At 39.1% G+C, this 12008-nt stretch overlaps 1 protein-coding gene across 3 annotated transcripts; it reads left to right on the top strand.

The window, feature by feature from the left end:
• The first annotated feature begins 901 nt into the window (after nucleotides 1–901).
• LOC131258108 (putative disease resistance protein At1g50180) lies at nucleotides 902–9317 on the top strand. 3 transcript variants are annotated; one of them, XM_058259175.1, is made up of 4 exons: nucleotides 902–3714; nucleotides 4095–4191; nucleotides 4355–4707; nucleotides 6340–6626. In XM_058259175.1, exon 1 carries the CDS (start codon nucleotides 949–951, stop codon nucleotides 3682–3684), a length of 2736 nt encoding a protein of 911 aa, XP_058115158.1. In that variant the 5' UTR covers nucleotides 902–948; the 3' UTR covers nucleotides 3685–3714; nucleotides 4095–4191; nucleotides 4355–4707; nucleotides 6340–6626. The 3 variants fall into 3 exon arrangements, 2 of the variants coding, with proteins under 2 accessions (XP_058115158.1, XP_058115157.1); XR_009177884.1 differs by adding an exon at nucleotides 8447–9317 and having other exon boundaries at nucleotides 1108–1244; nucleotides 4355–7074; XM_058259174.1 differs by having other exon boundaries at nucleotides 4355–6626.
• The last annotated feature ends 2691 nt before the right edge of the window (nucleotides 9318–12008 follow it).

The following is a 12008-nucleotide window of genomic DNA, read 5'->3' as shown; positions in this document are numbered from 1 at the left end:
CTTCTTATTCGCTAAAAAACTGTCTGTACAACCACTAAACCAAGGATAAGGGGATTTTGGTCTGAAAATTTTTCCAAAGCTTGTCGGAAGGCCACCTTCCGAATATTTGGACGGTGGAACCTCTTTCGAGAATTAGACCATATAACAATGCTCGCATGGTCAAAATTCCTCTTTTTTTCTTCTTTTTTTTTTTCTTTTTTTTTTTTTTCATAAATATGTGTGGATCATTTGGGGCGTGGATCGGGTACTAGCTCTATTGGGCCCACTTTCTTGTATATGTTTTATCTATGACGTTCATCCATTTCTAGATATTATTTTAGGGCATCAGCCCAAGAAGCAGGCCGATTGAAAGATTGAGTAGACCACACCACAGGAAAAGTGGGGATTGAATGCCTACAGCTGAAAACCTCTTGACGGCCAACTAAGTTTTGGATCAAGATGGTATTTCTGTTTTTCCTTCATCCAAGTCAGTGTGACCTGATGAACATATTGGATGGAAAATAAACATCACGGTGGGCCCTAGGAAGGTTTTAACGGGGGACACCATTGTCACCGCTGTTTCAATTAGTGTGGTACACTCAAGCCGTAGATATGCCTCATTTTTGGGCTCGTGCCCTAATGTGATCTGTCGAAATCGATGGACGGTCTGAATAAAACACATACATCACCGTGGGACCGAGCCCCTGCCAGGACTACCGTCCTTCTCTCGCTAGGTCCTGGTGGGGGCAGTATCCAATCCGCGTCCGATCATTCGTCCATAAAGTCTACCAGATGAGGCTCCAGGTTCATCAACTGAACAACGACGTCTACCATTGAGTTGCAACGAACCATGACTGGTTTGTCGCATGACGGCGTCTATAAATAGAAACAAAAGCAACATGAATGAACACAAGAGAAAGAAAGCTTTGATCTGAATTTAGTTGCTGTGAGAGAAAAGAGTGAGGAAAGATGGCCATTGTTGAGTCCATTGTCGAGCACCTTCTCCAAAGTCTAGCTGACCCCCTCATTCAAGAAGCCCGTTTCTTATGTGGGGTTGGCGGTCAAGTTGAATGGCTCGATGGGGAATTTAAGCGGATGAAATGCTTCCTGAAAGACGCAGCCGCCAAACAAGATGGAAATGAAGGAGTAAAGAACTGGGTGCAGAGCGTGAGTGATGTTGCATACGATGCTGAAGACGCCATCGACACCTTTCTCTTCAGGGTAGCACCCTTGAGGCGAAAAGGATTTGTGGGCCGCGTTAGAAGGTACGCTTTCATCATCATTGAGTTGATAGCTCTCCATAAGGTGGGCTCGGAGATTGAACGGATAAAGAATAAAATCCGTGAGATCTCTGAAAGTAGGTCGACCTACGGAATTGAAAGTATCGACCAGGGAGCAGGGATGAGATACACCGGTGTAAGCATCCGAGAATGGAGGCTCACTTCTCCTCTTGCTCAAGAACCAGATTTTGTTGGGTTTGAGAAGGACTTGGATGAATTGGTGGTGAGGTTGACAGACGGAGAGCCACGACGTTGTGTTGTTTCTGTAGTCGGAATGGGTGGTCTCGGTAAGACCACTCTTACTAAGAAACTTTATAACACTGATACTGTTAAGAAACATTTTGATTCTCATGCATGGATTTCTGTATCACAAGAATTTTCTGTAAGAGATCTTTTGCAGGCCGTGATAAAAACCTGCATGGTGCTGTCTAAAGAGGAGCTCGAGGTGGTGGAGAAAGCGGACATTATTAGGCTGCAGTACAAGCTCTCCATGTATTTGAAAGAGAAGAAATACCTAGTGGTATTAGATGATATATGGACAAATGACACATGGGATGTTCTAAAGGATGCTTTCCCTGATATAAAAAATGGAAGCAGGGTCATTCTCACCACGCGCAAGAAAGATGTAGCTTTACATGCAGATGCACAAAGCCCACCCCATGAACTGCGATTTCTAAACGATGAAGAGTCATGGGAATTGTTTTGTAAAAAAGCATTCCCAGGACGAGTCGACGGTTGCCCTCCGGATTTGGAGGAGTTAGGAAGAGATATTGTCGAAAAATTGCATTGTCTACCGCTTGCAATCGTTGTCCTTGGAGGTCTCCTATCAAGGAAAGAAACAACAGATTGGGAGAAGGTACGCAAGAGCATTAGTTGGCAGTGTGTTAAGGGAGAAGATAAAATCTCCAGAATATTATCTTTAAGCTATAAAGATCTGCCCTACTACTTAAAACCATGTTTTCTCTACCTCGGCAATTTTCCAGAGGACTACGAGTTCCACTACATGGAACTGATTCAAATGTGGACAGCAGAAGGGTTTCTTGAAGAGAGAGGGGAAGAAACACTGGAAGAGGTTGGAGAAGATTGTCTGAAGGAGTTGATTCAGAGAAGTATGGTTCAAGTTGCAAGTAGAAGTTCAAGCGGGGGTATTAAAAGTTGTCGCATCCACGATCTTTTGCGGGACCTCTCCATTGTAGAAGCTAAAGAAGGTAAATTTCTCGAAGTTCACCGTGGGAATGCCAATTCTCCTGCACTTCAACCTCTTACAGCCCGTCGGCTTGCAATTCAACATGATGATTTAAGTACCTACATTTCCTTAAGCCGTTCCACTTCACACCTTCGTTCTGTGTTGATGTACACCCAAGGCTCTACCGGGCTTCAAAGCGAACAAGAGATGTTTCTCTATAGAGGCTTTGAGTTGCTTAGGGTGCTATATCTACACGGTGTAGAAATAGACGAGCTACCAAAGGAAATAGGTAAACTAATTCACCTGAGATACCTCAGGTGTACCAAAACTGAATTAAAAAGCCTCCCATCCTCCATAGGCAATCTTCCCAACTTACAAACTCTATGTATAGCATCTCCTAATAACATCAAAGTACCCAGCACTATCCTGAAGATGCAGCAGTTAAGACATCTTCAAGTGAAGTACGTGTTTGATGAGGTTCATTACTTGGGATGGTTTGGAACTTGGGGAATGATACAAGGACATTCAAGGCTTAAGCAGATGAGTAACCTGCAGACTCTAGCATACGTAATGGCTGGGGAGTGGCTGCATGGTTGCGTGGGAATGCTTACAAATCTTAGAAAACTAGGAATATGTTTAGATTTGGAAGGAGTGTATGATGATGTATTGTATGAATCCATTGAGAAAATGGTTCGCCTCCAGTCTCTTACGTTAGTGACGAGATACCCATTCCCATTGTCGGTGCCTTTTACACGTCTTCGCAAGTTACGTAAATTGCGTTTGGAAGTAAAGTTAAACAAGTTACCAGAGTTTCATGAATTCCCAACAAACCTCACCAAGCTTACCTTGAAAAACACATTTTTGGAGCAAGACGCAATGGCGACGTTGGAGAAGCTGAAAAACCTTCGCATTCTTAGATTGTATGGGAGTTCATATTGGGGAAAGGAAATGGCGTGTTCTGCACAAGGGTTTCCTCGACTGGAATTCTTTTATATTAAAGAATTATTTCAGTTAGAGGAGTGGAGATTGGGGGAAGGAGCTATGCGGAGTCTTTTAAATTTACAAATCTGGGACTGCCCGCAAATGAAGAAGCTTCCGGAAGGACTTCAACACGTGACTACTCTCGAGAAATTGGAGTTGTGGAGCATGTCTGATGAATTCAATGGAAGACTTGAAGAAGACGACGGGGAGGATTGGCATAAGTTTAAGCACATACCCTCCATCGACATTCGCTATTAGGAACTTCGTGTCCTAGCGAGAGCAACATTGGTGAGGCTTCTTTCCCCTCTTCATTTTTATTTTCCTTTTAATGAATACTTGAAGTTAGTATGATCATATGATTTTTATTTATTTATTTATTATTATTTTTTTGTAACTTAGAAAAAATACAGTCTCTTGAATTTTAAATTCTTGTTTTATTCTTTATGTAATTTATTCTTTTAAATGCTTTAGATTCTTGCTATGAAAATTTACTGTAAAGGAAGAAAAAATATTTTATAGTTTTGTAGAGTGTTTAATTACTTTTTTGTTTTTATATAGAAATCTGTATGTTAATTGTTTGAAGAAATGCTTCACCCAGTAATCTTTTTGGATTACAAACTTTTAATTATTTATTTAATTACTTTTTTTAATTGATAATTTATTTGTAGGCCATCAATCAATGGATTGAACTTCCAGTCTATGGGCATGCTCCGTCAACACTGAGATCCATCAAATCAATGGTCTAGATTACCACCTGCACTGCTGGTACGCTACTGATCCAAGACAGTTTTCAGGCCTTGATGCATCATGGCCCATTACTTATGTTTTGCTCATGAGTTGTCTTAGCCTAAATAATAGCAAATCATTTTTAGGTTTTAATTAGATTTTATATTTTTTATTGCTGATTTATAAGCTCTTGCTTTTATAGGAGAAGCTACTTGGCATGTGGGAGGCGATTGGACATGACGTAAAGAAGGGTCGCGAATTAAAATTTATTTCTGTTTTATGGTTTTTCGGCTGGCTTTCTCATGTATGAATTGTGTGAGATATTTGGATGACATTTTCAAACTGTAGCATGACGATGTGTGTATTTTTATTTTCTTTTAATCCTTCGATGTAATAAGAGGTTTCATTAATGCTTGTAATGTATAACTTTATCTATGCTTGGATGTAATATGATTATTCAAAGTGGAAGCAGTTATTTAGAGTGTAGGCTCGGGAGGAGGTTCACCATACTTCACCAGGAGTTTACATGCATGGATGATGAAAGCTGCTCATCAGGTAAAGGCCACAATCTAGCTTCCTCTGCACAAAATTCAGGTCAGTCAAACTCTGATCTTCTGATAGGCCATACATATTAATATACATTTGGCTCACATGGTTTGCAACCAACCATATTCTTGGACTTTGGCATAAGTTATGGGTGAGGTTTGCTAAGTCCACACTTGGGTAGAGCTTTGCGCAACAACATGCAGCCACATTGCCAAAATAGCCTAACATGCAAGAACAGAGCTTTCCTTTAAGTGGGCCACATTGTTTAAAACTTCTGGCATAGAAGTAAGGTTGTTTCACACCTCAGGTGAACCTGTTTTTTAAACAAATGGATGTCTAGAAAAATATGCATTAGCCTATTGTGCCTTATTGAGAAGCGGAACAAACCATTTTTAGCGTGAGAAGATCTGATCACGATTGCCCTGGCTTAAACAATTTTTGCGAACATCTATTTGCTTTATAGAAAGGTTCAACTGAGGTATGAAATAACTTGACTTGTAGGTCAGAAGTTCTAAAAAAACATTGCCCACTTTATGGAACGTGCTTATCTCTCACCATTATGCTATATTGGCACATGTAGATGGGCAGGCCTCCACATGTAAGTGGGAATAGTAAACATCTATTTCAGGTCTACTTTATATGGCATTGATTTCTTTTGTTCCTTCCATTAATAGGTGGTTGTACAATATAGAAAACTTATCAAGGAGCCAATGCATGAATTTGTTTGAAGTTAGTCCATCCTTTGAAGGCGATATGGGATGAAAATATCAATTTCACATTCCAAAGCTTAAAATTTGGTTCATATTAGTAATATGTCAACCAAATCTAAACAGGAGTTCCTTGTCATTCAATACTTATGTCATTATTTTAACAGACACTGTTATGTGTAAAAATGGACTGGCCAGATGAATAGACTCAAAGATTATGGATTACTTGAGGGCCAGAAAATCACCCCAACCTTTGCCTCGAGTACCAACCTCGGCCTTGGAGGTTGGCCTCAATCAAAGAACTAGACCTTGGTTACCAACTTTGGAGGTCGGTGTCAAGAAATCAATTACGACACGTCTAGAGGAAGATATCTTCCGTAATACGCAATTACCATCCAAGAGGCATTGCCATATACGCCATCGCCCCCAAAAAGCTATAAATAAAGACTCCACTTACGGTGAAAGGTACACAGAATCTCTCACCGAAAACCACTCAATACTACTAGGACCCAGATTCTTATCCTAACTTTGGCATCGGAGGGTCCCCTGCTCTAGCCAGAGTCTCCTTTGTCTTCTTTCTGTGCAGGTACTCAAAGTCTAAAAGGGTGGACCGAATTTTTACATCAACAGACACCATTTTTTTTCGTCTTTTGTAGGACATTGATCAAAGAATTAAGATCTTTAATCCAAAAGATGTTTTGGGGATCTTTCATCTATAGCAGAGCCTATCCAATATAGTCTGGATCTCCCAGCTACAACCCCACTTGCACAAATGCTTCCACATTAACACTTCAACCAAATTTATAGGAACTTATACTTCCTCCTATTTTATCCTTTACTAGTTTTAAAGTAGATTCTTCAACTGATTTTATAGTTTTTAAGAAAACAAATTATAGCATGTAACTTACAGGTTTATTTTATTTTTCACTCACAGGAGACACTGTGCTGAACTACACTTGCAAAGTGATAAGATGGATGTGGAGAATGGCGGCACGGGAGTCCATTTTCTTTTAATCGTTTCTTGTTACTTCCTTCGTCATAAATGGTAGTGAGATGTTCTGATAACATAGATTTCAAATTGTATCGCCAAGACGTCTGTGGCAAAACTTTTGCCACCTATCATTCAATATGCTACGATGTGCTATTATAAGTAGTTATTATAAATGCTGTATTTCAATTTACACAAAAAAAATTCAATAACATTTGATTTATTTTCCTATATGCGTGTCTACATGTAATTTCTTTACAATGTAGGCCTAGCAGGGCTTTCTCCATTCTTTTCATTTTCAAGATGCCATACATTATATGACCGAGAGTTTTGATATTATGCTCAGATTTTCAATCTACACAATTAGGCCCATGGTATAAAAGAAAAAATGCATTGTTAATATGATGTTGTTAATGTTGATGGCAAATGCTCCACTAATCACATACTGACCATTCTTTCTGTGGCCTTTTCTCCAACAAATGTGTAGACTGTTGGTACCTGGCACCAACACTACAATATAATAAGTTGTTTCTATAATGCTTGAGTTGTATTGCATTATCTATGTTTGGATGTAATATGCTTATTTAAAGTGGAAGCACTTATTTTAGTGTGTAGGCTCGGGAGGATGTCCACAATGCTTGGCCAGGGAGTTATCAGTGCATGATCAAAGCTACTAATCAGGTGTGGGCCACAATCTAGCTTCCCCGCTCAAAATTCATGTTGGCCTAACTCCGATCATCTGATAGGCCACAGATATAGATTAAATGTTGACTGTCCCATTTCTTTGACATACGTTTGGCTCACCTGGTTTGCGACCAACCTGATTCTTGGGCCTAGGAATAAGTTTTGTGTGAGGTTTGCTAAGCCCACATGTGGACCTGTTTTCAAAGGAAATGGATATCTAGAAATCTATATTACCCTATTGCGCCCCATTGAGAAGCAAACAACATTTTTTTTTTTTTTTTTGCACAAGAGATCTAATCACTGCTGCCCACCTCTGTTCGTGGTGGGAACAATCAATGCTCTACATGCATCCAAGACCCGTCAAAATGCATTTCATCGTAATGCCACAAGCAAGCGCCCACTGTTAAATTACACCACTTGAAACCTTTGTCCAGTTATGTTCGTCTCCCAAGACAATGAAGGCTTGAAAATGAGTAATAGAAGTTGCTTTATAAAGACATTAAATTGCATAGGGTTTTACATCTAAATGATTTGCTAGTAGAAAAGCTACCAAGTGAGACTGGTGAGCTAATCCACTGAGATACAGGGGTTGTACAAACGCTAGATTAAAAAGCCTCCCATCATCAATGGGCAGACTTCACAATTTACAAACCCTATTTTTAGGGCACATTTGGATAGTAACTTACTTAAGTTACTTATGCCTCAAGTAACTTATCTTGGTATCAACTTATTACGCTGAAATGATTAAGTAACTTTAAGTAAAAAAGTTACTTATTCGCTTATCATAACCGATGTGGCATCCTCTGTATTTGATAACTGCCCCTGGAACATTTGGCAGTATGTGGGATCCATTTTTGAGAAGTGAGAGCTCCTTGGCCTCTCCTTTACCCACACCTTGCGGGAAGGAAATTCTGTTGCCGACGCTCTAGCCATGAGGGGCAACGACAATTATCCCAACAACATTTATTTCAGAAAGTCGGATCAATTATCCCAACAACATTTATGTCAGAAAGATCTTCCGTGGGAGATTTGGCGTCTTCTAACCCTGGATAGAGCAGGCTTTGGGTTGCTTCGTAGAACCAGAATATTCAAGAGGGGGATTGGTTAAGTCAGCTTTTGGGGCAACCAGTCTTCCTTTCTTCTCGGTGACTCTAAGACTCAGCTTGGGGCTAGATTCACAGACTCTGCTTGCTGGCTGGGTCCCTCTTTTCCATCTGCTGAAGGACTCTTCTTTATTTGTTAGATGGATTGTTGGGAATGCTACTTCAGATGGAATGCTTTTGTTCATTTTATTGTTGTTGCTGGTGGTAGCAATATGTTGGAAGTCTATATGCTTAGTGGGTGAATTGTTATGGATGGTTGGATGCAGGGAAGTCATGCGGCCAGCTGGGAGTGTTTGCAGGATTTTTGCTATGTAGATTTTCAGCTGGCTGGTCTCTGGAGGTATGGGCTATGAGGGTGGTGTACTTTGTCTTCATCGAGGCTTGAGTGGCATGTGATTCTCTGTTATGGCTGCTGATTTCTCTGTTAGGTATTGAAGCTGAAAAGGCTTGTCTAGCGATGCAGAGGCAGCTTCAACTATAGGACAAGGCCTTCGAACAACAGTAAGTGTTGTTGGACGGAGCAGGCTTTTTAACGGGTGATGTTTGGAGGGAATGGATCAGGCTTTTTGGTGGAGGGCTGGTGTCTTGCTAGTTTCCAAGGCATGGTTGGCTTGTGGTGGGTGTTCTCCTATATTGAGGAAGAATGTGTGATGGGTGATGTTTTTTGGTTCTGGTGGAAGAGGTATTTGGAAAAAAAAAAGTGGTACATTGGCTCACTAGTAAATGCAAACTACAACCCAGCCAGTGCACCTGAAGATCTCGGGCGGTCAGCAGTGTGGCTGTTTCCGGTGGGTAGAAGTGCTTGATGGTCTGATGTGATGTTGCTTCTGGTGAATGTTGGGCTGCTTGGTGCGTGTTGAGCAATTATGATGCAGTTTTTTCCTAGGGTTGAATGGCATGAAGATCTTGGGCGGTCAGCAGTGTGGCTGCAGGGTAGTTGTACATTGGTTTTTGTTTTCTAGTACATGGTTTGTCTCAATTAGGATGAGGATGGCTTGTTTTGTAGTCGATGCATTTCCTTTTCTTATTTGGAGTTGCTAAAAGGAACAATACGATAGGTGAGGCCCGGACAGTTTGTGGTGCCTACCCTAATCTTGTACAGCCAGATTTTCTTATCGATGAAATCTAGGTGGTGTGTTCCCACCCCTCCAAAGATATATATATATATATATATATATATATATATATATAGAGAGAGAGAGAGAGAGAGAGAGAGAGAGAGAGAGAGAGAGAGAGAGAGATCATAAACCAAACTTATCTACTGCTGTAAGTAGAAAAAAGTAACTTATCTGGTGCTATCCAAACGGGCCTTGGTGCATTTGGAAGATGCAATAGTTAAGATATTTCCATGTGAAGCACATCTAGACTTGTTTGGGAGAGTGTCTCCTCTAAGTGTATCCACGTTAGTTACACTACAAGAAAAAAGACTTTTATCGGCGGTTAAAAGATCTAGTAAATGTCAAAAAAAATAATGCCGGATAAAACCTTTGTTGGCACTTAGACAAGCTCTGAAAAAAGGGTGCGTTGGCAAAGGATTTATTATCGCTAATCATCTTTTACTGGCACTTTTGCAGTTGCTGTAATCGAGTAAGCTTTTCCGAAGCTCATTTTCCTTTTTACCGATGCCTCTGGTGGCCGCCGATAATCACTAAAAAAATATATGAAAAGTTGAAAAAGCGCCGGCAAAAGTCTGTCCAAGCATTGGTAAAAGTATTCCAAAGTACGGTTTCTAGGCACATTTAATCACATAAAAGCGCTGATAAAAGTCTATCCAAGTGCCAGTAAAAGTCTTCCAAATGGCTATAGAGATTTGAGAGGCACTGGTTAAAATTGCGCAATCCGCAGACCAAGCCAGTAAAAAATTATATATATATATATATATATATATATTTGAAACATAAAAAATGTTGCAATACAATTAAAACTGAATATTAAACAAAAATTTTATTACTTTACAACACACACACACACACACACAACAATAAGTTGAAAATGGTCTTAAATACATTTAAAAAAATCCTCCAAGTGGTCCACACTGCTAAATGAAATATAGACGAACATGACTGGTTGTCTTTTCATTGAGCTACTTCATGCATGTGCTTGTTTAGGAATATGGATGTTAATCAGTAGTTTTGAAATAACAGAAGAGATTATCTACCATCATTATTTAGAGCAAAGAGTTGGAAGGTGAAAATACTCTTTAGAAAATCAAGGTTTAGTGCAGTAAATAAAAAATAAAAGCACAATGTTTTAAATTTCATAGGTTATAAAGAGAGTATTCCTATTAATAATATGTACTTAACCATAGAAAACTAGGATTTATGTTCATCCAGCATCTTAATATTAGAAAAGATGTCACATGCGGAACTTGTTGAAAAATAGAGTTTTACCATCTACATAGATTAGTTACATATAATGTGGCTACAATGTCGCTAAAAATCAAGAACGGCTTAAAACTGTTCGACAGTTTTAGGAACGTTTTAAAACCATTCCTAATGATGGGAACAATATTTTTGGAACGGTTTTTTCCTTCTTTAGGAAGGGTCTTGAACCCTTCATAATTTTCAATAAAAAAAAAAGTAGGCAGCTCAGCACCATGCATTGTAGGTACATCTCGACAATCTTCCAGAACAGCAGGCAGCTCCTTAGCCCCATCATATTCCTGGCCACCATAACTTTGTTCCAATTATATATCCCAGCCAACATCCCGTCGAAGATTAAATAAGAAAATGGGTTCAAAAACTCTTTCATCATAACATTTTTTAATTACACTCTTACCACAAGTTGCCAAAAAAAAAAAAAAGGATAGAAACATTACCTGGCCTTGATTCAGTTGGAGGGCGAGCATGAGATACTCCGAACGGACTTTTCCTTTCATTACACATTCTGAGAAAAGTTGTCCTGAATTGCCCTTTGGAATCCGGCTCAAAGAATTTGTCAAAGAAAATCAACTAAATCAGCAAAGTAACCAAGTCAAGTTGAGATATAGCTTGGATCCTTACTCTTGCTCTAGTGGTAGACTCGAGTTTCAACACCCGGTCAAGGGTTCGAGTATCCATAGGTTGTGAAATCCCACTACGGCGTGAGTGTGTGGGGGTGTGTGTGTGTATTTTAAAAAACAAAAAAATAAAAAATAAAAAATAAAAAAATAAATTTGAGATATAGCTCCTCCAAAATGTAAAGTCTACTGATTGATGCAGCTTGATAGTAACCAATAGTATGAATTGAAAGAAGGGACTGGGTTAAGAATTGGATAGAACCCCAATATAAGAAATAAAATAAATCAAAGAGAATTCCAACAAAATTCAATGTTCCTCAAACCTATCCAATCTAATACCAACCCAGACTCCCAAAAACATCTTTATAAAAAGGGAAAAAAAAAAAAAGAAAAAAAAGAAACAGTGAGTTGACACCATACCGTGCAATTGGGATTATTGAGGCAGGATGTTTTTAAGAAATCACAACGTCACATCATGTGAAATAACAAAAAGAGAGATCCCTCCATTTATCTCAATCCATCTCTACCTACAACCTAGAAAACAAAATAATAGAAAGAAATTGATTAGTATTCACGATCTTGTACAAGACATTCTATTGTATATGCAAAAATAAAAAATTTTAAAAAATCCTTATACAAAAAATTGGAGATCATATGTCACAATCGGAGAAAACCGGAGAAGGGAAATTAATCCAAGGGTAGAGGTTGATGATGGTAACCATATGACATACTACATAAGAATGTTCATTTGTCATGTATTCATGAAAGAACATCTAAAGAGAAGAACAACTCCAAGTGTTTAGCAGCAACTCATGACAATATTATATCAT

This window comes from Magnolia sinica, chromosome 10, assembly GCF_029962835.1.
Source record: "Magnolia sinica isolate HGM2019 chromosome 10, MsV1, whole genome shotgun sequence".
Classification (NCBI taxonomy): Eukaryota; Viridiplantae; Streptophyta; class Magnoliopsida; order Magnoliales; family Magnoliaceae; genus Magnolia; species Magnolia sinica.
Note: the sequence above shows the minus strand (reverse complement) of the source record. Positions and strands in the feature narration are given on the sequence as shown.